General features: G+C 44.5%; 1 protein-coding gene across 11 annotated transcripts in view; it reads left to right on the forward strand.

Moving 5' to 3' along the window:
* The window catches only part of PRKAG2 (protein kinase AMP-activated non-catalytic subunit gamma 2), a 334,310-nt gene that overhangs the window by 280,199 nt on the left and 30,492 nt on the right, over positions 1–23,619 (forward strand). For 5 of the 11 annotated variants that reach the window (XM_064369721.1, XM_064369769.1, XM_064369813.1 and 2 more), the window contains one exon: positions 8,562–8,671. In XM_064369721.1, the coding sequence (XP_064225791.1) occupies positions 8,562–8,671 (110 nt within the window). Of the gene's footprint in view, positions 1–2,400; positions 3,063–8,561; positions 8,672–23,619 lie in introns of those variants that run through there. The other 6 variants (XM_064369743.1, XM_064369797.1, XM_064369835.1 and 3 more) reach the window with 2 other exon arrangements.

A 23,619-nucleotide genomic window follows, 5' to 3' on the forward strand; every position in this document is an offset into this window, starting at 1 on the left:
CCTCCGTGTGATGATGAGATGATGAGGATGGAGTGTGTGCCTCCCTGTGATGATGAGGAAGGAGCGTGTGCCTCCATATGAAGATGAGGATGGAGCACATGCTTCCTTGTGATGATGAGGATGGAGCATGTGCCTGTGTGTGATGACAAGGATGGAGCGTGTGCCTCTGTGTGATGGTGAGGACGGGGCACGTGCCTCCGTGTGATGGTGAGGACGGGGCGTGTGCCTCCGTGTGATGGTGAGGATGGAGTGTGTTTCTCCATGTGATGATGAGGACGGAGCATGTGCCTCCGTGTGATGATGAGAGTGAAACTGTATAACCTCAAGATTGAGAAATTAGTTTGTTCTCACACTACTTTATAGAGAGTACCTGAGACTGGGTAATTTATAAGGAAAGAGGTTTAATTGACTCACAGTTCTGTATGGCTTGGGGAGGGGGGCCTCAGGAAACTTACAATCATGGTGGAAGGGGTAGTGGCATGTCTTACATGGTGGCAGGCAACAGAGAGAGCAGGGGCAGGGAAAACTGCCTTGTAAAAGCCTCAGATCTCTTGAAAGCTCACTATCACAAGAACAGCATGGAGGAAACTGCTCCCATGATCCAGTCACCTTCCAGCAGGCCCTGCCCTTGACATGTGGGGATTATGGGAACTACAATTGAAGACAGAGATTTAGGTGAGGACACAAAGCCAAGCCATATCAGTAACGTAAGATGATGCACCTGGGGAACCTGGTATGGAGTCTATAGGAACTCTTCTAGCTTTGCAACGCCATATCAGTAACGTAAGATGATGCACCTGGGAACCTGGTATGGAGTCTATAGGAACTCTTCTAGCTTTGCAACTTTTTTGTAAATCTGAAATATATGTTTATTCAAAATACAAGGTTCAATGAAATAATTAAAAATCAGCACATTAAAATGGTATACTAAAAATATAGTCTAATACAAAACTTACAGATTTTCAAAAATTCTGTAAGTTTGAACATTCCTGCCCTATATTATTTTCAATTTTTATTTAGTAATATTAACATCTATAATATGTCTATAACATGTGTGCCTCTTTTATGAAAAGTCTTGGTTTAATTAATGAGCAAAATATCGTCTGAAGTTTCCTTTCTGGGAGATGGATTGTTTATTTTACTAGACTTAGCTTCCCTCTTGATTTCTTGCTCTGGAGTTTTAGGATGATAGATTTGGCAGGCAATTCATAACTTAAATACTGGTTAGATGTCTGCTTGACTGCCCTGATCTTTGGCTTTTGTATCGCACAGATCCCACACTCGGTAGGCATGAGGAGACTGCACATGCGGCTGCGTGAACAGCATCGTCCTTAGTGGCAATGGTGGACATGGACCAGAGCTCTCTGCGCTGCTCTGATGGAAGCTTAAGGTCTCAGGCCTTTCTTGAGCAGGATCCTCCCTGTCTAGCCTGTCAGTGTTTTGAGAAACATGGGAACACACCAACTTAAACTTCACCCATCCATCGTTCCCTCCCTGACAGCCGGTATCTTCATTCCTGAACACCGAGCCTGTCCTCGGCAGAGCTGGTGGCAGTGTGATGACAGTCAGTGTCCCCCTCCATTGGTTTGCAGTGTCTGTGAGGAGAAGGGTTGTGGGTCTTGTCTTCCCTGCAGCATCCCTGCCTCTTACACAGCGGAAGCTGCAGGTGCCTCACCAGAACCCTCCTGTCTCACCCAAGTTTTCATATTTTAGCATCTCTGCCCAAGGACATGCTTTGGCACCTGGGCTTGTGGGTAGAAATGCCAGGGGTAGTGTCTCAGGAATTACCTTGAACCCAAGCAGGGCCGGAATGGGCCTCCCGCGAGACAGTTCTGAGGTCTGTACAGCCTCAGAGCAGCCTCCCTCACAGCTTTACTCCAGGATCACGAAGCTGTAACCCGCCTACGGGGCACCTTTTCTTTTGAATTTTTCCTTCCCTGACTTCCCCTGGTCTCAGGATCAGCTTTGGGAGAAACGCACACCAAGACAATATGCAATAAATACTTATAGACTGAAAAAATTTATGGATTACTTGAGTAAGATACTGATCATTCAAAGAAATTATCCTCCAGGAAGGAAAACATGTAAGAAATACACAGTCACTGTTAACGCGATAGAAGGTGATAACTGATGAGACAGAAGTGAAGTGCCACCGTCGTTCTGGGGAAGAAGTCATTTTAGATTTCCTGACCCTTTCCATGTCAGGGCTGGTGACCCACCTGTGTGATCTCAGGTGATCCAGTGCTTACCCTGGGCTGGTGTATAAGCTTTAAGGGTGAAGAACCAGTCATTGTGTCCCCTGTGAGTAGCCCTAGGACAGGGCCCAGGACACGGGGTACTCCCCAGGTGCATTCAGATGAGTGCACAGGTGAGTCAGGGAAGTGAGTTTAACAAGGAGCTACTGGAGCCTGGGACAGAGCTTCAAATCCCACTTGAGTCACTTCCTCACCATCTGATTTGGGGCAAGTGATGCAGCTTCTCCTAGCCTCAGTTTCCTCAAAGGTAAAATGAAAAAACGAAGGCATATTCCTCAAGGTGGTTATATCAGTTAAGTGAGTGATTTATTGTGGTACTTGATCCATAATGAGCACTCAGATGTTCACTTCTTTTGTGGGAAAAGATGTCAGTTGAGGTTGGGTTGAAATTGAACAAGAAAAAGTTGAGGAGGAGGACATTTAAGATAAAGTGAGTGAACAAGGGCAGGAAGGGAGAGGTTGAAGGCTACAGGAAACTGATAGGGAGCCCATTTGCCTAGATATGAAACCAGGAGGTGGGAAATAAGGCTGCAGAGAAGCCAGACGTGGAGAGTCATGAATGAGACACAGAGGGGTCTGGACTTTATTCCACATCAGGAGGGAGACACTTGAGAGGGAAATGTCCAAGAGGCAGTTGCAGTGACAAAATTCTGCATTATGAATTTTAATATCCCAAAGAGAGGTCAGAATGAAAACAGACTTGGGAGTGGTCCACATTGTTTGTCATGAAATTGGCAAACCAGCTGCATGGATGTCCACAGGAGGAAAGCGGAATCGTGGGGCTCCTTTCCACAGCCAAGGAGCTTGGTTAGTATCACTTGTTTAACACTTATTTTGATAATTAGCTTATACACTAAATTTTTTTCTTCTCAGATATCTCCCAAGTAGTTCAGGTCTTCCTAAAATGCACAAATCGGTGTGGGCTGAATGGAGCTGTCAAGGATGTCTCTTGCATATGATGTAATTTGAACTGACCCATGAAGATAGGGAAGGATTTTAACAGAACAGGGAAAGTGGTCATGGCAGGCCAAGGGCAGGAGGAGGATCAGCCTAGCTAAAAACACAGCTTTGGAATCCAGAGGCTTCAAGTTTAAATTCAGGTTCCACGACTCTTGAGCTGAGGTCTAACGAAGTCATACCCTTGAGCTGAGGTCTAACGAAGGAGGCATTAACTGGGCCACAAAGAGATGGAGAAAGTACTTCAGGCAGAGGAAGCAGTAGTGTGGGAAGTAAAAAAGTTCCTCTTCAAAGTTTCCCTTCTTGCTTTTTGCTAATAACTCTTTGTTAAGCCCTGTTCTGTGTAGCTGTTAGACATGCTCATAGGCACGTAGTATATTCTATGTCCTTGTACTTTAACCAAGATGTCTGTGCTGGACATGCTCACAGGCATGTCCCAGCTTGCAGCCTATGCCCCTTCCTTATTTGGACATTCTTTTTGTTCTCCATTGCTTCACCTGTTTAAAAAAGTTCTAAGTTTTTAGCCAATCGGGTTTTAGTTTAGATTGCGAGGTCTGGCTCCAACCAACAGAGATCAGACACAGCGGTAAGAACAACCCCAGATGCATAAGGAATAAACATGTCTGCTTTTCCTTTGTTCATCGTACTCTTATGGCAAGATGGCTAGCAAGGGTACCCTTCCTGCACGAAGTAAAAATTGCCTTGCTGAGAGATCATTTATCTCAGTGCTAATTTTTCTTTGTGTCACTGAGCATCTGTTTTCAGCAAGTAGTGTAAGGCCCCATGGAAGAGACGGCAGAACACTGATGGAGGACTGGAAGAAAATAGGTGGTTGGAGAAAATATAAATTAGCAGGAGTGTTTAATACAAGAGGCCGGGAGGTAGGCGAGGGCCAGGCCTCCCCGGTCTTATAAGTCAGGGTTCCGCAATCCCTGGGCCATGAACCAGTACTGGTCCCTGGTCTGTTAGGAACTGGGCTGCACAGCAGGAGGTGAGGAGCAGGTGAGGCAGCGTTATGGCCTGAGCTGTGCGTCCTATCAGATCAGGGGTGGCTTTAGTGTCTCACAGGAGCCCAAACCCTATTGTGAACTGTGCCTGTGAGGAATCTAGGTTGTGTACTCCTGAGGAGACTCTAATACCTGATGATCTGAGGTGGAGCAATTTCATCCTGAAACCATCCCCTCCCACCTGCAGTTCATGGAAAAATTGCCTTCCACGAAACCAGCCCTAGGGACCGCTGTTGTAGGTAACTTCAAGGGTTTTGCCTTTATTCTAAAGCAGCTGGATTAGATTAGATTTGCATCTGGAAAAATCTTCCTGGATGCAGCGTGGACGGCTATGGAAGACATGGGGGGCAGAAGGATTGGTGAGGAAGCTGGGATATCTAGGGGGCTGGCCATGGAGGCAGAGAAATGAGTGGATTTGAGAGATCTGGTGTGCAAAATCAACAAGGCATCATGATAAATTGGTAAGGGTGACAGGAGGACAGTGTCAAGGCTGACTCCCAGATTTCCGCATGATTGGTTCGACAGTCTTGCCTTTTCCTTATCAGTGTGCTATCAACACCACAATACATTCTCATTATTTTTGTTTAAATTGTCAATTAGGGCCTGGTGTGGTGGCTCACCGCTGTAATCCCAGCACTTTGGGAGGCTGTGGTGAGGCAGGTGGATCACCTGAGGTCAGGAGTTCAAGACCAGTCTGGCCAACATGGTGAAACCCCGTCTCTACTAAAACTACAAAAATTAGCCAGGCGTCATGGTGGGCACCTGTAATCCCAGCTGCTCGGGAGGTTGAGGCAAGAGAATCACTTGAACCTTGGAGGCAGAGGTTGCAGTGAGCCGAGATCGAGCCACTGCACTCCAGCCTGGGCAACAAGAGCTAAACTCCATCTCCAGATAGATAGATAGATAGATAGATAGATAGATAGATAGATAGATAGATAGGCAGGCAATTAGGTTTGAGATTTAAATAATTTTTGAAGGCATTTATGTATTTGTTCACATCGTTACCACTTTCAGTGTCCTCTGTTCCCTGTGTAGGTCTGTATTTCCATATGGCATTTATGTAAACGGTACCTTCAAAATTTTTTTTTAATTTCTCTCTGCTAACAATGAGTTAGTAGAAATGAATATAGTAGCCTCTTTTTGTTTGTCCTATTTGCATTTGCTTTATTGTACTTTTTTCCTTTTGTTTATTTTTTTAAGTTTTATTTTTGGTTGACGTAATTGTACATCTTTATGGGATACAGTTCGATGTTTCAATACATGTATATGTTGTGTGCTGATAAAATCAGGACAATTAGCATATCTGTCACCTAACACACGTAACATTTCTTTGTGGCAGGAACATTCAAAATCCTCCCTTCTAACTCTTTTGAAATATACAATATGTTATTGTTAACCATAGTCACCCCACTGCAATAGAAACCAGAACTCATTCCTCCTGTCTGACTGTAACTGACCAGCCTCTCCTCATGCCCCCACCGCGTTCCCTCCCCAGCCTCTGGTAACCACTATTCTACTTTCCCCTCCTGTGACAGCAACTTGTTTAGATTCCACAGGTGAATGAGATTGTATTTGTCTCTCTGTGCCTGGCTTATTTCACATAACACAGTGTCCTCTAGGTTCATCCTGTTGTCACAGATGTCAGGATTTCATTCTTTTATATGGTTGAATAGTACTCCATTGTGTATAGGTACATGTTTCTATATCCATTCATCTTTGATGACACTTAGGTGGATTCCATGTCTTGGCCACTGTGAATAGTGCCACACTCAACATGGCAGTGCAGATGTGTCATTAACACTCGGATTTCATTTCCTTTGGGTGTATACCCAGAAGCGGGATTGCTGGATTGTAGGATAATTCTATTTTTAATTTTTTGAGGAACCTCTGTACTGTTTTCTATAATGGCTATACTAATTTATATTTCATTCCCACCAATCGTTCAAAAAAGGGGAGGGGCTCCCTTTGTACTGTTTTCTATAATGGCTATACTAATTTATATTTCATTCCCACCAATTGTTCAAAAAAGGGGAGGGGCTCCCTTTTCCTCCACATCCTCAGCAACACTCATCTTTTGTTTTTGATAATAGCCATTCTGACTGGAGTGAGGTGATACCTCATTGTGGTTTTGATTTACATTTATCCAATAACTAGTGATGGTAAACATTTTTTTATATACCTGTTGGCCATTTGTATGTCTTCTTTCAGAAATGTATATTCAGTTCTTTTGCCCATTTTTTAATCAGATTATTTGGGTTTTCTTTCCTGCTATTGAGTTGTTTGAGTTCCTTATCTGTTTTGGATATTAACCCTTTATCAGATTTATGGATTACAAGTATTTTCTCTCATTCTATAGGTTGTCTCTTCACTCTGTTGATTATTTTCTTTGCAGAACAGAAGCTTGTTAGTTTGATAGAATCCCATTTGTCCATTTTTGCTTTTGTTCCATGTGCTTTTGAGGTTTTATCCATAAAATATTTGCCCAGACCAAAGTCATGAGGCATTTCTTATTTTCTTCTAGTAGTTTCAGTTTGAGTCTTAGATTTTAAGTCTTTAATCTATTTTCAGTTGATTGTTTTATCTGGTGAGAGACAGGAGTCCAGCTTCATTTTTCTGCATGTGGAGATCTAGTTTTCCCAGCACCATTTATGGAGGAGACCGTCCTTTGCCCAGCGTGTGTTCTTGCCACTTTTGTCAAAAAATCACTTGGCTGCAAATGTGTGAATTTATTTCTGGGCTTTCTATTCCATTCTCTTTGTGTGTCTGTTTTTTATGCCAGCATCATGCTGTTTTGGTTACTATAGCTTTGTAGTATATTTTGAAGTCGGGTAGTATGCTATCTTCAGCTTTGTTCTTTTTGCTCAAAAGCTATTTGGGGCTTTTTGTGGTTCTATACAAATGTTAGGATTTTTTTCTTGTCCTGTGAAGAATTGGTATTTTGATAGGCATTTCATTGAATCTGTAGGTCACAGTGGGTAGTATGATCATTTTAACAATATTCTTCCAATCCATGAACACAAGATATCTTCCCATTTATTCATATCTTCAACTCTTTCTTTTTTTTTTTTTTTAAGACAGTCTCGCTTTGTAGCCCAAGCTGGAGTGCAGTCGTGTGATCTCAGCTCACTACAACCTCCACCTCCTGGGTTCAATCAATTTTCGTGCCTCAGGCCCCTGAGAAGCTGGGATTACAGGCCTGTACCACCACATTCAGCTAATTTTTGTGTTTTTAGTAGAGGTAGGGTTTCTCCATGTTGGCCAGGCTGGTCTCAAACTCCTGACCTCAGGTGATCTGCCCGCCTCAGCCTCCCAAAGTGTTAGGATTACAGGTACAAGCCACCATGCCCAGCCTACTTCAGTTCTTTCTTCAGTGTTTTATAGTTTTCATTGTAGAGAATCTTTCACCTCCTGGGTTCAATTAATTCCCAAGTATTTTGTTTTTTGTAGCTATTGTAAATGGGATTTTTTTAAATTTTCTATTTTAAATAGTTGTCTGTTAGCATATAGAAATGCTACTGATTTTTTATGTTGAGTTTGTATCTTGTAACTTTACTGAATTTGTTAGTTTTGACATTTTTTTGATGGAGTCATTAGGGTTTTCTATATATAAGATTATGTCGTTGCCAACAGGGACAGTTCAACTCTTTTGTTTCTGTATTTGGATGCATTTTCTTTCTCCTGTTTTATTGTTTTGAGAAGGACTTCCAGTACTGTGTTGAACAGAATGGCAAGAGCAGGCATTCTTGTCTTGTTCCAGGTCTTTTTTTCCCTTTATTTTTATTTTATGTTATTATTTTTGTAGAAGCTGTGTCTTGCTACGCCACCCAGACTGTTCTCAAGCTCCCGGGCTCAAGTGAGCCTTCCCACTCAGCCTCCGAAAGTTCTGGGATTCCAGGTGTGAGCCACCGCACCCAGCCTTGTTCCAGATCTTGAAGGGAAAGCTTCCAGCTTTTCCCCGTCCAGTTAGCTTTGCCTTTGTTTTATTAACTCTGTATTTAATTCTGTAACCCTGCTGAACTCACTCTTTTTCGGTCTACGAACCTTTTCTAGATTTTTTGGTATTTCCTATGCAGAAAATCGTAAGTGTGCAAATAAAGACAGTTTTGCTTCTGTAACACGTATGCCTTTTATGTTTTGCCCTTGCCTTACTGTGCCAGCTGGGACCTCCAGTGCAGAGCTCACAGAGTTAGTGAGAGTGGGCGTCCTTGCCTGGCCCTTGATCGTACTGGGAAAACAGTTCATATCTTACCTAAGTCTGTTAGCGATAGGTTTACGTCCATGCTCTTCATCTGATTGAGGGAGTTCTTTCTTATTACTGATGTTTTGGCTCTTTTTCTTTTAGCAGTAGAAGACTCAGAAAGTGGTGTTTACATGCGGTTCATGAGGTCACACAAGTGTTATGACATCGTTCCAACCAGTTCAAAGCTTGTCGTCTTCGATACTACATTACAAGTAAGTGTACTCGATTGTCATGAATTTGTGGTATATTTTTGGATGGCTACTTTATACAGTAATTTTAAAACAGCAATGCCAGCAGACGTTTCTTGAGTCCTTTGCCCATATCAGGCACTGTGCTGAGGTTGTATCTGAATTCTCAGTATCTATGGCAATCTTATAAGAAATGTGCTTTTACTGTTCTCTTCCTAAAGACAGGGAAACTCAAACTCTGGAGTTTAAGAACTTAAGTCAGAAAGCTTTGGCTGGGCGCAGTGGCTTATGCCTATAATCCCAGCACTTTGGAAGGCCGAGGCTAGCGGATCACCTGAGGTCCGGAGTTGGAGACCAGCCTGACCAATGTGATGAAACCCTGTCTCTACTGAAAATACAAAAATAACTGGGTGTGGTGGTACACACCTGTAGTTCCAGCTTCTCAGGTCCCTGAGGCAGGAGAATCACTTGAACCTGGGAGGCAGAAGTTGCAGTGAACCGAGATCGTGCCACTGCACTCCAGCCTGGGCAGCAAAGCAAGACTCCATCTCAAAAAAAAAAAAAAAGAAAAGAAAGCTTAGTCCACAAGTTCTGGAATTTAAGGACCTAATCCGCAGAGCTAGCACATGATGGGGTCTTGAACACAGGCCTGTCTAATGTGTGTTAGAACCTAAGCTGTTCATTATTAAACTGAATGGCCTCGCTCAAGAAATCCTCACGGTCTTTCTTATTTAGTAGAATATGTGATAACTACATTTGAAATAATATTGATTAAAAAGAAGAAAATCACTAAAATGGACAGTCTTGCAAGAAGAACTTACTGATCTCTTTTCTCAGAAAATTTGAATCTTAACATTTTGGTATTAAAATTATGCTTATTGCAACTTACTTTATATCAACGTAACTTACAATCACATATGAAAAGTCCCAAACAATACACTCAATACAGTGATGAAACTACATTGAAAGTAATCAAATGTGTGTCTACACACATATCTGTGCATATACATTTAGTGTATGATTTCTACATAAATATTTTCCGAGTAGGATTGTCCTCAGTCGGGTTCCTCAGAAGTTAATGCTAGCCAAGAATTTATGGGCAAGTGGTTTATGAAGATGCACTCCCAGGAGGAGGCATGAAGGGATCAGAGGAAGAGCAGGGCAGGGAAGGCACCCACCAAGGGCCCTGGAAGGGCAGCCTCAGCCTGAGCCCTCGGGGGCTCCAGCCGTAAGGCACGTGGAGCGTATCCGACCCCTCCCACAGCCCTGCAGTAGGGGATCCTCCCAGGCTCTTCCTGCTCCACCAGGTCCTTCAGACCTCCCCAGGGACCCCCACTGTGGCCTGCTTCTGTTCTCACGCCCCACACCTCATCCTCAAGAGCACTCCCAGGCTCCTGGAGCCCCTTACCTGTGTTCTGTGCCTGCCACACAGGACTTACAAGATGACCAAAGATGATTTTGCTTTTGTGTAATTTCTCTTTCCAATTATTTCTTGTTAACATGTGAAAATACAGTTGATTTTCACAAATTGGCTTTATATCCTTTGTCTTTGCTGAGTTCACTTTGGACCAGGTGACCTTCAGAGTCACTTTTAAAACCCTAAGATTCTCTGATTCTTTGACACAAAGAGGGAAGCATCCAAATACACATTATAGTAGGAAAAATGGTAGGCAGTCGTTGTAAGAGACGTGGTCTTGAAAACTGTGACTACATGTTTCAATAACAAAATAACCAGAAGTTCTGAATTCCCAAAATAAAGGAACTACTGGCTCAACCCATTTCAGCCTCACCCCCATCCCCAGAAGGCTTACTTTTTAAAATACCAGATATTCTGACCACTGGCATTTCTACCAATATAAAAATAAGTGACAGTAGACCGGGCACGGTGGCTCACACCTGTAATCCCAGCACTTTGGGAGGCCGAGGAGGGCAGATCACTTGAGGTTAGGAATTCGAGACCAGCCTGGCTAACTTGGTGAAACCCTTCTCTACTAAAAATACAAAAATTAGCCAGATGTGGTGGTGTGTGCCTGTAGTCTCAGCTACTCGGGAGGCTGAGATGGGAGGATCACTTGAACCTGGGAGGCGGGGGTTGTGGGGAGCTGAGATTGTGCCACTGTGCTCCAGCCTGGGTGACAGAATGAGACTCTTAACAGAACAAGATTCTCAAAAAATACTAACAGCTGATTTGACTTTTACCCAGCTTTCCATGTGTTACTCATTTTGGCTAAACGCTAAAGGAAGTCAAATGAGTAATACATGAAAAATGCGATGCCTTATGGATGTCCAAGGTCACTGATCCAGTAAATATCACTTCCCTAATTAACAGGAGCTATGAGCATCATCTCCAGAAGCTGTTTATCCTGGGAGGCTCTAAGTTTGAGAGGAGCTGAGATGCATTACCGTGGAAAGAGGGGGAGAAAGTTGTTTGACCTTGGTTAAGACAGAGTAAAAGATGTATTTGAAAAGGGGTGATTTGAGTATTTTCTAGACACAGACTGCAGTAATAGCCATTGGCACACCCTCAAGTGCTAAGACAGCAAACAGAAAATAGCCACGTACCCAAAACACCGAAGAGACGAGTTAAATAACTCCTTGCATAGCATACTGCGGAGACATTAAGAAGAATGGAGCAAATGTTTGTCAGGAGTAGATTCATTTATTAGGAGAAAAAGTAAGCTGCAGAACAGTACTCAGAATGACCACGTCATTCTGAGGGTATGACGTCATCAGAGCCGTAACTGGTCTGGGGAGCAAGGCCAGCCACTTGCGGGGAAGCTGGAAGCGTGTGCGCAGACAGGAGCAGAACAGAGCCGATGCCGAGGAGAGCAGAATGGGAGGTTGTGCTGCCGGAAGGAGGGAGGAAGAGGAGTCTCGGGCTTGGCTTTTCTGTTTCCATCTTCAGTCTCTTGAGGGGCCAGCTGGACTCCCTGAACTTGGGTTCCGTGAGATTCCCTCGGTGTAATACTGGAATCTGGGGATACGTGTAGATCTGTCCTGGCTATCTCAGTCCTGATAAAGTGGAAATCAAGTGTCCAACTGGAAGGGGCCTGCCTGCTGGGGAACATAATCCCCACTGTCCTCGAGAGCCACACGGCACAGTGCCAGCAGGGGCCAGCACGGCAGGAGACGCACCTGTAAACCAAGCACAGCTTTTTCTCCATCAGTCAGTGGCTCATAAGGAGCCCCACCCCCACCCCCACCGAGACCGGGTGTGGATTGAGGCAGGGGAGGCATCAATGTCAGAGCAGCCGCATCATCTACCCGTGCAGTGTCCGCGTACTTCACAGGCCTGGACGAGCCCCATCTGTGCCTGGCGAGAGTGTCACTGCACGCTCGGCATTCGGCTTTAGGGGCCGGGTAGTTCCCTGCTCGTGATGGGGAGCTCAGGTTGCACGGTCCTCGTGTCTCCTGGCTATCCTGTTCAGTCTCTGCAACTGCTTCAGGCAGCCAGGAACTGCTTCCCAGCAGGAAAGTCATTATCTGCAGGAGAAGGCATGGTTGTATTGGGGTTAATCTTTCCTCAAAGCCCTCAGTGTCTGCTCCGTAAATTTCCTTTCGGTGGAGGCTTCCTACAGCATCCCTAATGTCAAGCTTGCTGGGTCCCAGGGCCACACAGAAGAGCAGCCTGGACTTCCACATGCCTGATCTTGCCCTGGGCATCTCTGAAAACAGCTTTAGTGTCACTCGGTACCCATGTCAGAGCAGCGCGCACACACATGATGCATGTTGCCTCCAAAACACCTGCCTGGTGGTCGCAGTGGCAGGTGGAGCGTGGAGTGACAACTTGAAGTTCCTGTTGGAGGAGTCTGTCCAGTGTTTCAGGCTGTTGTGGGGTGTGAGACCCTAGTTCTGCAGGGTCTGTCCGTCACGCTCTGCCCTGCACATATCTCACAGAGACACCTAGAGCTCTGCTATTTCCTGCCTGTCCCATCCGGTCCACACAGCCATCAGCGCATGGGCCAGTGTGGCAATGTGTGTGTGAAGATGGCCAGCTTCTCTGCAGACCATAATAAGGTAGAGAGCGGGGGTGCTGCCACCTTGAGACACACTGGCAAGTGTCCTGTTGCCGGGTAAAACAGACTCCGTCTAGGGGTCCTTGCAGATTGGTATAGGGAAAAAGAGTGTGTGTGCAGGCAGGGGCTGCAGGTCCTAAAGGTGTAATACGCTGGGAACAACTGCTGCAGTGGCAAGTTCACTTTTCAGATTGAAGGGTCTCCCTCACCTGGACATCCTCGGGGGCTCCAGGAGGGAGTGTCCTCTGCCCTCTGGGTGTGGAACGTGCAGGTTGCGCATGACAAATTCGTGCTGACTCCCCGTCTCCCTAAGCACATGGACTCCTTCTGTATAGTTCACTGTGCCACAGCATCTTAGCCTCATTAAAGACGGACTCAGCAGTACCCTGCACTTCAGGCAGTCAATCAAGTGAGCGGTTAGAGCCACTGCCGGCTGCATGCACAAAACTGAATGAGCAGTTTCTAGGAAGACTACTCATCACAATCGATCCCACCAAACTGGTGTTACATTTCTCGTCCTTGGCCTAACAGTACTAGCACCTGTTCCGTACATACTTGCTAGGTTTCTGCAGCTGTGAAATGGCAAGATCTCAGTTTGTCTTGCATATAAGTGGTTTCCTGCCCTGCAGCATGCGGAGACCTGTCCCCAGTTACAGGTCGGGGGCAGCAAGGACCGGCTGCGCTTTCCTTTGGGAGAGTGACAGCTCCACACGAGGTGCCTGCCCCAGGAAAGCTGTCACAGGACTTTAAAGAAAGGTGATTCCCAGACACTGGAGAGCCAGCCGTTCCCACTGCCTCGGGAGACAGAGGAACCCCCGGATCTGGAATCTCAGCTTCGTCTGAGTCCAGTCAGCTTTCCCTCTGTTGCCTGCCGGGGTCCTGCTCCTCCAGATCCGTGCCAGGCTTTCCCATCGAACCCGGTGATGCTGCCAGTTCCTCCTGTACATCCGTACCCCGCAGAGTTACACTTTGTGTTTGATTTTGGAAACAGCCCTGTAGCTACAAGAAAGAGATTCTCTGGGGACTGCCATAGAGGCTATTGGGTTCTCTCTGGGTGTAGGTCCCGGACCTGGGCTTGTGGTTTGCTCAGAGGCCCTAGCGCACTCACAGGATGCCCTGACACTGAGCCCTTTGGTCCCGGCTCCTGCCTCAGTGGCCAGTGCGGTGGCCATGTGGGCCCTGGTAGCCAGCTGTCATCACAGTCTCGGAGGATGGCTTGTTTAGTCACAATACCATAGCCTGTCCTGGATTACAGGAATCTGATTTATTTCCCACTGAGAGCTCAACACTGTGTTTAACCCACGGACGGGAAACCAATTCCAACTCCTCTGTTTCTGGGAACCACTCTTGGGGGCAGTTTCTTTTCTTTTTTCTCTCTCTCTCTTTTTTTTTTTTTTTTTAAAGACAGAGTCTGACTCTGTCGCCCAAGCTGGAGTACAGTGGCACAATCTTCATTCATTGCAACCTCCACCTCCCAGGTTCAAGCAATTCTTGTGCCTCAACCACATGAGTAGCTGGGATTACAGGCGCCCGCCAACACACCTGGCTAATTTTTTGCATTTTTAGTAGAGATGGAGTTTCACTATGGTGGCCAGGCTGGTCTCGAACTCCTGGCCTCAAGCAGTCTGCCTGCCTCAGCCTCCCAAAGTGCTGGGACCACAAGTATGAGCCACTACACCCGGCAGTGGTGCCAGTTTCTTGATCAGTCATGGTTTAGTCAGGAGACGGAGGCCACACCAGTTACTTGAACAGAAAAAGAACATAGCCAAATGTTAACTGGTAACTGAAAGGATAAAGAAAGACCTCTAAGGCAGTGTTCTCAAAGTCTGGCTCCCAGACCAGTGGCTTTAGCCTCAACCAGAACCTATAAAAATGCAGCTCATCGGACTCAGTCTCAGACCTGATCCAAAATGGGGGAATGAAGCTCAGGGACGCGTGTTTCAGCACGATGCTGAGTGAGTCTGGTGTGCTCTACAGTGTTGTGGAGGAGGGGAGTCCTGAGGCGTGCCCTCTAGCTGGTGCTCATGTCTCTGGGTGAGACTGGGGGCTTGAGGAAGCTCATTTTGCACAAAATGGGAAAACAACAGATTGGATTCAGCTGCTGCTACTGGAGGTTCCCGGTGCCCAGGTCAGGCAGTGCCTGGCAGACAGGCGCCCTGCAGGCAGCAGGTGGGAGGAGCAGGCCCTTCTTCCTGCTCCAGCTTTGAGTCCCTCTCTGGACTCCTTTATCGTCGGAGTCTGAAATAGACCTAAACAGGGTCTGCAAAGTCCCAGTGTCACCAAGCCAAGTTAGAGGGATGGGCATAAAGCCGAAAGACAGTAACTTAATGACTGGCACAGTAGAGAGGGGGGACATCCCATTCCCTTCCAGGTAAGCCCAGGAGTTCAGAGAAAGATATCAGTTAGTGTATTAGCCTGTTTTCACACTGCTGATAAAGACATACCTGAGACTGGATAATTTTTAAAGAAAAGAGGTTTAATGGACTCAGAGTTCCACGTGACTGGGGAGGTCTGACAATCATGGCAGAAGGCAAGGAAAGCAAGTCATGTCTTACATGGATGGTGGCAGGCAGACAGCTTGTGCAGGGGAACTCCTCTTTATAAAACCATCCCATCACTGGGCGTGGTGGCTCACACCTGTAATCCCAGCACGTGGGGAGGCCGAGGAGGGCGAATCAGTTGAGGCCAGGAGTTGGAGACCAGCCTGGCCAACATGGTGAAACCCCATCTCTACTAAAAATATAAAAATTATCCAGGCGTGGTGGACACCTGTGGTCCCAGCTCCTCGGGAAGCTGAGGCAGGAGAATCACTTGAACCCAGGAAGTGGAGTTCGCAGTGAACTGAGATCATGCCACCGCACACCAGCCTGGGCAACAGAGCGAGAATCTGTCTTAAAAAAATAAAATCAGATCTCGTGAGACTTACTCACTATCATGGAAACAGCACAGGAAAGACTTGCCCCCATGATTCAATTGCCACCCACTGGGTCCCTCCCACAACACGTGGGAATTATGGGAACTACAATTTAAGATGCGATTTGGGTGGGGACACAGCCAAACCATGTCAGTTAGTGATTCCAAAAGATGACACCTCAAAAATTATGAGAGGCCCAAAAATAAATAAAATTTCATAATGAAGTTCTCACACCCTAGGATTGCAGGGGAAGCATTAGGAACGATCTAGGCCTTTCCTCACGGTGGCAGTGTGACTTCTTTTAGCAACGTTGTACAAATAATAGCTTTATTTTTTTTTAACAGATGTTTTATTTTAGAAGAGTTTTAGGTTTACAGACACGTGGCAAAGGTAGTACGGACAGTTTGCATGTACCCCACACCCAGTTTAATCTTGACATCTTGCATTGGTGTGGTCTATATTTGTCCCAGTTATTGAACCAGTCTTGATACATGATTATTTGCTAAAGTCCATGCTTTCTTCAGATTTCCTTAGTTTTTACCTAATGCCGTTTTCTGTTGGAGGATCCCATCTAGGTTACCCTATCACGTCTCGTCATCATGCCTCCTTAGGTGGGACAGCTTCTCAGACAGGTGTTCCCTGTGTTTGACGCCTTGATGGCTTTGAGGAGTGTCAGTCAGGTATTTTGCAGATGGCCCTCTATTGAGATTTGCCCGATGATTTGTCATGATCAGACTGGAAATGTGCCTTTGGAGGAGGAAGAGCAGAGAGAGGTAAAGTGCCCTTTTCATCAGTCCGTCTCCAGGGAGTGACTTAGGCTCTCCATTACCCAGCCGAGGTGTGCCAGGTTTTCCCATCATGAGATTCTTCTTTTTCTTCCTCCTTTCCACACCGTCATCCCAAGAAGGAAGTCACCACGCACAACCCACACTTAGCCAGTGGGGAGTGACACGTCACCTCCGTGAGGGCTGAGCAGCTACGTGATAAGTTAGTTGGGATTTTTCTGCAAGGGAGATTTGTCTCTTCTCCATCTATTTATTTATTCAGTCATCTATTTCAGTGTGAGTTTATGGATGTTTGTTTTATACTTTATAGTCCAAAACAACTGCATTTTGTTGCTTACATTATTCCAGGCATTGTGATTTTTAATAATGCCAAAAAAAACCAGGCAAGTATCCAAATAAGTGACTGTTTGCCAAGCACTGTTTTTTCTTTTTGAGACAGAATCTCACTCTGTTGCCCAGGCTGGAGTACAGTGGCACGATCTTGGCTCACTGCAGCCTCTCCCTCCCAGGTTCAAGTGATTCTCCCACCACAGCCTCCCGAGTAGCTGGGATTACAGGCACATGCCACCACCACGCCTAGCTGATTATTTTTGTATTTTTAGTAGAGGCTTCACCATGTTGGACAGGGTGGTCTTGAACTCCTGACCTCAAGTGATCCACCCACCTCGAAGAATGAGTAGAGAATATAGAATGCAGAGCACATGATAAAAAGCAAAGTAAAAGGAGAGCTTGAATAGGAAGGAGTGGCACAGGACAATCCTAGTTTAGTATTAAAATTAAGAGGCACAAAGAGAGGGGGCGCTTGATTATTTTGAAAGCAAGAAGAAAAGAGAAGCCTGGCCCTGTTGTTCAAGACCGATGCTGCTGATGCTGATCAAGAGAAAACAGGACTGTTCAACTCAAATTGTACTTTGTTCCTTATCAAGGAAATGATCTTCAAAATGGAAGAGGTAAAGTAATCATGATAAGAGGAAACTAAAGCCCACGATAGTTGTGGAGAGCGCCTGTCAGCACTAACCACATCTCATTTCTGATACACCCTACCATAAAAGGGAACTGAGAAAGGAGATTCTCAACCTGTTCGTGATATTGGAGGAGTTGCAGAGAAGAGGTCTGATTTTGGAGGCCAGAGATAAAAGGAAAGAGCAGATAGATTTCTCAGAAAGCAGAGGCTGGGGAATATGGTATCAATACCAGCTGATTTATGAGTGAATGGAATCTGTCATGAATTGGCCAAAAAAATCCACAGGAGATTCATCTGCCATTCTTTGTAGCTGTTGCATAGATGCCCGTGCCTCAATAGGCACGTCTGGATTCCAGCTAGACGAGGCTGGCAGAGCGTGGCACGAGGTCCCAGAGGATGAGCTGCAGAGCTGCAGCTTGGCAGTCAGGCAAATCAACTCCTGTCTAGATCACAGTCAACCTGCAGCAAGATTTCTAATTGTGTTGGATGCCTCTTGTGGGCCATTTCCAAAGCCATTCGCATCGCCTCATAGTCCAGCCGCTCATCACTCCATGCAGGGGCAGTGGCATGGCCCTCAGCTCAGGACCATGCCAAGTGCCCCAGCTTCCTCGGCCGGGGAAGGACGGGAGCCAGCAGCCACATGCGGTCTTAGGAAGATCCCTCAGGCTCAGGAACCGTCCTGTGCTGACTCACCCACCCACCCGTCTCCTTCCTCCCTTCCTGTGCTTCGGCTCCCTGGCGTCACATTCCCAAATATGCTCTGCCTTCTGGGGAGCCCCAGCTGAGAAACTGGGGGTACGCCAGAGGATTCTTGTGCCCCACGCTCTTCAACTTTGGAACAGTGATTTAATATTGATTTCATTGATGGCATCATCTAATTAACAGATGACTTGAAAGCAGGTGGGCGAGCTGATAATGATCGAAATGCAAAGAGATTCCTCAGTGTGCGAAATTATACATAGGACCACTTAATATGGCATCAAGGACAGAAGAAATGAGAGCATGTCACTATTCTAGAAAATGTGAAAACGGAGGCCGAGAACCAGGAGGGAGAATGGCAGGCCCTGCTGCGCACAGGCTCATTCGGGAATGTGCTGGAGCAGAAGGCAGACTAGTGGCTGACTGAGAGTTTTTCATAACTAAAAGTGACCGCTAACAGTTGGCATGGGCACACCGAGTTCACAGGTGGGCTTCTTGCTTGGTGGGCTTCCCTGAAGAGCAGCAGGCCAGCCGTCTTTTCACTGGAGGCTCCGTGTTCTGTCTGTCTGTTTTATTTCTGGAGCAGTTCGTTTCCTCCAGAAAACAGTCCTTCCATGGCGATGGTGGGAAACTGTTCATCTTAAGTGGTAGGAGTACTGTGGGCATGGGGGGCACAGAAGCTGAGTTCAGGGAAGGAGGGGTCATGTGGCTGGCAAGGTAGACCTGGGCCTGGACGGAGAAGGGTCTTGAGGACCGTATATATATATATATATATATATATATATTTTTTTTAATTGCATTTTAAGTTCTGGGGTACATGTGCAGAACATGCAGCATTATTGCATAGGTACATATATGGCAATGTGGTTTGCTGCCTCCGTTCCCCCATCATCTGTATGTGGCATTTCTCCCCATGTTATCCCTCCTCAACCTCCCTACCCACTGCTGTCCTGCCCCATTCCCCCACAACAGACCCCAGTGTGTGATGCTCCCCTCCCTGTGCCCATGTGTTCTCATTGTTCAACACCCACCTATGAATGAGAACATGCGGTGTTTGATTTTCTGTTCTTGTGTCAGTTTGCTGAGAATGATGGTTTCCAGATTCATCATGTCCCTACATAGGACACGAACTCATCGTTTTTTATGGCTGCATAGTATTCCATGCTGTATATTTGCCACATTTTCCTTGTCAAATCTATCATCAATGGGCATTTGGGTTGGTTCCAGGCCTTTGCTATTGTGAACAGTGCTGCAATGAACATTCATGTGCATATGTCTATAACAGAATGAGTTATAATCCTTTGGATATATACCCAGTAATGGGATTGCTGGGTCAAATGGAATTTCTATTTCTAGGTCCTTGAGGACTCGCCACACTGTCTTCCACAATGGTTGAACTAATTTACACTCCCAACAGTGTAAAAGTGTTCTTATTTCTCCACATCCTCTCCAGCATCTGTTGTCTCCAGATTTTTTAATGATCGCCATTCTAACTGGCGTGAGATGGTATCTCAGTGTAGTTTTGATTTGCATTTCTCTAATGACAAGTGATGATGAGCATTTTTTCATATGTTTGTTGGCCTCATATATGTCTTCTTTTGAAAACTGTTCACATCCTTTGCCCACTTTTAAATGGGTTTGTTTGTTTTTTTCTTGTAAATCTGTTTTAGTTCTTTATAGATTCTGGATATTAGCCCTTTGTCAGATGGGTAGATTGCAAAAATTTTTTCCCATTTTCTTGGTTGCTGGTTCACTCTGATTGTTTCTTTGGCTGCACAGAAGCTCTGGAGTTTAATTAGATCTCATTTGTCCATTTTGGCTTTTGTCGCCAATGCTTTTGGTGCTTTAGTAATGAAGTCCTTGCCTACGCCTATGTCCTGAATGGTTTTGCCTAGGTTTTCTTCTAGGATTTTTATGGTGTTAGGTCTTATGTTTAAGTCTTTAATCCATCTGGAGTTAATTTTAGTGTAAGGTGTCAGGAAGGGGTCCAGTTTCTGCTTTCTGCACATGGCTAGCCAGTTTTCCCAACACCATTTATTAAGCAGGGAATCCTTTCCCCATTGCTTTTTTTGTCAGGTTTGTCAAAGATCAGATGTTTGTAGATGTGTGGCGTTGCCTCCAAGGCCTCTGTTCTGTTCCATTGGTCTATATCTCTGTTTTGGTACCAGTACTATACTGTTTTGATTACTGTAGCCTTGTATTATAGTTTGAAGTCAGGTAGCGTGATGCCTCCAGCTTTGTTCTTTTTGCTTAAAATTGTCTTGGCTATGTGGGTTCTCTTTTGGTTCCATATGAAGTTTAAGGTGGTTTTTTTCCAGTTCTGTGAAGGTGGTCATAGATAGCTTGATGGGGATAGCATTGAATCTATAAATTACTTTGGGCAGTATGGCCATTTTCACAATATTGATTCTTCCTAACCACGAGCATGGAATATTTCTCCATCTCTTTGTCTCCTCTTTTATTTCCTTGAGCAGTGGTTTGTAGTTCTCCTTGAAGAGGTCCTTTACATCCTCTGTTAGTTGTATTCCTAGGTATTTTATTCTCTTTGTAGCAATTGTGAATGGCAGTTCGTTCTTGATTTGGCTCTCTTTAAGTCTGTTATTGGTGTATAGAAATGCTTGTGATTTCTGCACATTGATTTTCTATCCTGAAGTTTTGCTGAAGTTGCTTATCAGTTTAAGGAGATTTTGGGCTGAGATGATGGGGTCTTCTAAATATACAATCATGTCATCTGCAAATAGAGACAATTTGACTTCCTCTTTTCCTCATTAAATACCCTTTATTTCTTTTTCTTGCCTGATTGCTCTGGCTAGAACTTCCAATACTATATTGAGTAGGAGTGGTGAGAGAGGGCATCCTTCTCTAGTGCTAGATTTCAAAGGGAATGCTTCCAGTTTTTGCCCATTCAGTATGATATTGGCTGTGGGTTTGTCATAAATAGCTTTTATTATTTTGAGATAACATTCCATCAATACCTAGTTTATTGAAAGTTTTTAGCATAAAGGGCTGTTGAATTTTGTCAAAGGCCTTCTCTGCATCTATTGAGATAATCATCTGGTTTTTGTCTTTGGTTCTGTTTATGTGGTGAATTATATTTATAGACTTGGGTATGTTGAACCAGCCTTGCATCCCCAGGATGAAGCCTACTTGATCGTGATGGATAAGCTTTTTGATGTGCTGTTGCAATCAGTTTGCCAGTATTTTATTGAAGATTTTTGCGTCTATGTTCATCATGGATATTGGCCTAAAGTTTTCTTTTTTTGTTGAGTCTCTGCTGGGTTTTGGTATCAGGATGATGTTGGTTTCATAAAATGATTTGGGAAGGATTCCTTCTTTTTGGATCGTGTGGAATAGTTTCAGAAGGAGTGGTACCAGCTCCTCTTTGTATGTCTGATAGAATTCGACTGTGATCCCATCTGGACTTGGGCTTTTTTTGGTTGGTAGGCTATTAATTGCTGCCTCAACTTCAACCCTTGTTATTGGTCTATTTAGGGTTTCGACTTCTTTCTGGTTTAGTCTTGTGAGGGTGCAAGTGTCCAGGAATTTATCTTTTTTTTCCAGGTTTACTAGTTTATGTGCATAGAGTTGTTTGTAGTAATCTCTGATAGTGGTTTTTATTTCTGTGGACTCTGTGGTGATATCCTCTTTATCATTTTTTATTGCATCTATTTGATTCATCTCTCTTTTCCTTTTTATTAATGTGGCTGGTGGTCTATTTTGTTGATCTTTTCAAAAAAACAGCTCCTGGATTTATTGATTTTTTGAAGGGTTTTTTGTGTCTCCATCTCCTTCAGTTCTGCTCTGATCTTAGTTATTTCTTGTCTTCTGCTAGCTTTTAAGTTTTTTTGATCTTGCTCCTCTAGCTCTTTCAATTTTGATGATAGAGTGTCAATTTTAGATCTTTCCTTGCTTCTCATGTGGGTATTTATTGCTATATATTTTCCTCTAGACACTGCTTTAAATGTGTCCCAGAAATTCTGGTACATTGTGTCTTCATTCTCGTTGGTTTTGAAGACCATCTTTATTTCTGCCTTCATTTCATCATTTATCCAGTCAACATTCAAGAGCCAGTTGTTCAGTTTCCATGAAGTTGTGCGGTTCTGAGTTAGTTTCTTAATCCTGAGTTCTAATTTGATTGCACTGTGGTCTGAGAGACTGTTTGTTATGATTTCCGTTATTTTGCATTTGCTGAGGAGTGATTTACTTCCAATTATGTGGTCAATTTTAGAGTAAGTCTGATGTGGTGCTGAGAAGAATGTATATTCTTTGGATTTGTGGTGAAGAGTTCTGTAGATGTATATTAGGTTTGCTTAGTCCAGACCTGAGTTCAAGTCCTGGATATCCTTGTTAATTTTCTGTCTTGTTGATCTGTCTAATATTGACACTGGAGCGTTAAAGTCTCCCACTGTTATTGTGTGGGAGTCTAGATATCTTTGTAGGTCATTAAGAACTTGCTTTATGTATCTGGGTGCTCCTGTATTGGGTGCGTGTATATTTAGGATCATTAACTCTTCTTGTTGCATTGATCCTTTTACCATTATGTAATGCCTTTCTTTGTCTCTTTTGATCTTTGTTTGTTTAAAGTCTATTTTATCAGAGACTAGGATTGCAACTCCTGGGTTTTTTTTACTCTCCATTTGTTTGGTAAATCATCCTCCATCCCTTTATTTTGAGCCTATGTGTGTCCTTGCACATGAGATGGGTTTCCTGGATGCAGCACACCGATGGGTCTTGACTTTTATCCAATTTGCCAGTCTGTGTCTTTTGATTGGGGCATTTAGCCCATTTACATTTAAGGTTAATATTGTTATGTGTGAATTTGATCCCACTATTTTGATGCTAGCTGGTTGTTTTGCACATTAGTTGACACAGTTCCTTCATTGTGTCAATGCTCTTTACCATTCGGTATGTTTTTGGAGTGGCTGGTACTGGTTGTTCCTTTCTATGTTTAGTGCTTCTTTCAGGAGCTCTTGTAAGGCAGGCTGATGGTGATGAAATCTCTGAGCAATTGCTTGTTCATAAAGGATTTTATTTCTCCTTCACTTATGATGCTTAGTTTGGCTGGATATGACATTCTAGATTGAAAGTTCTTTTCTTTAAGGATGTTGAATATTGGCCCCCACTCTTTTCTGGCTTGTAGGGTTTCTGCCAAGAGATCTGCTGTGTGTCTGGTGGGCTTCCCTTTGTGGGTAATCCGACCTTTCTCTCTGGCTGCCCTTAGCATTTTTTCCTTCATTTAAACCCTGGTGAATCTGATGATTATGTGCCTTGGGGTTGCTCTTCTTGAGGAATATCTTTGTGGTGTTCTCTGTATTTCCTGGATTTGAATATTGACCCCCCTTGCTAGGTTGGGGAAGTTTTCCTGGATAATATCCGGAAGAGTGTTTTTCTAGCTTGGATTCATTCTCTCCGTCACATTCAAGTACACCTATTAAACGTAGATTAGGTCTTTTCACATAATCCCATATTTCTTGGAGGTGTTGTTCATTTCTTTTCACCCTTTTTTCTCTAATCTTGCCTTCACGTTTTATTTCATTGAGTTGATCTTCAATCTCTGATATCCTTTCTTCTGCTTGGTCGATTCTGCTATTGAG

This window comes from Aotus nancymaae, unplaced genomic scaffold (genome assembly GCF_030222135.1).
Source record: "Aotus nancymaae isolate 86718 unplaced genomic scaffold, 86718_ANA_hifiasm-v0.15.2.pri h1tg000002l, whole genome shotgun sequence".
NCBI classification, from domain to species: Eukaryota; Metazoa; Chordata; class Mammalia; order Primates; family Aotidae; genus Aotus; species Aotus nancymaae.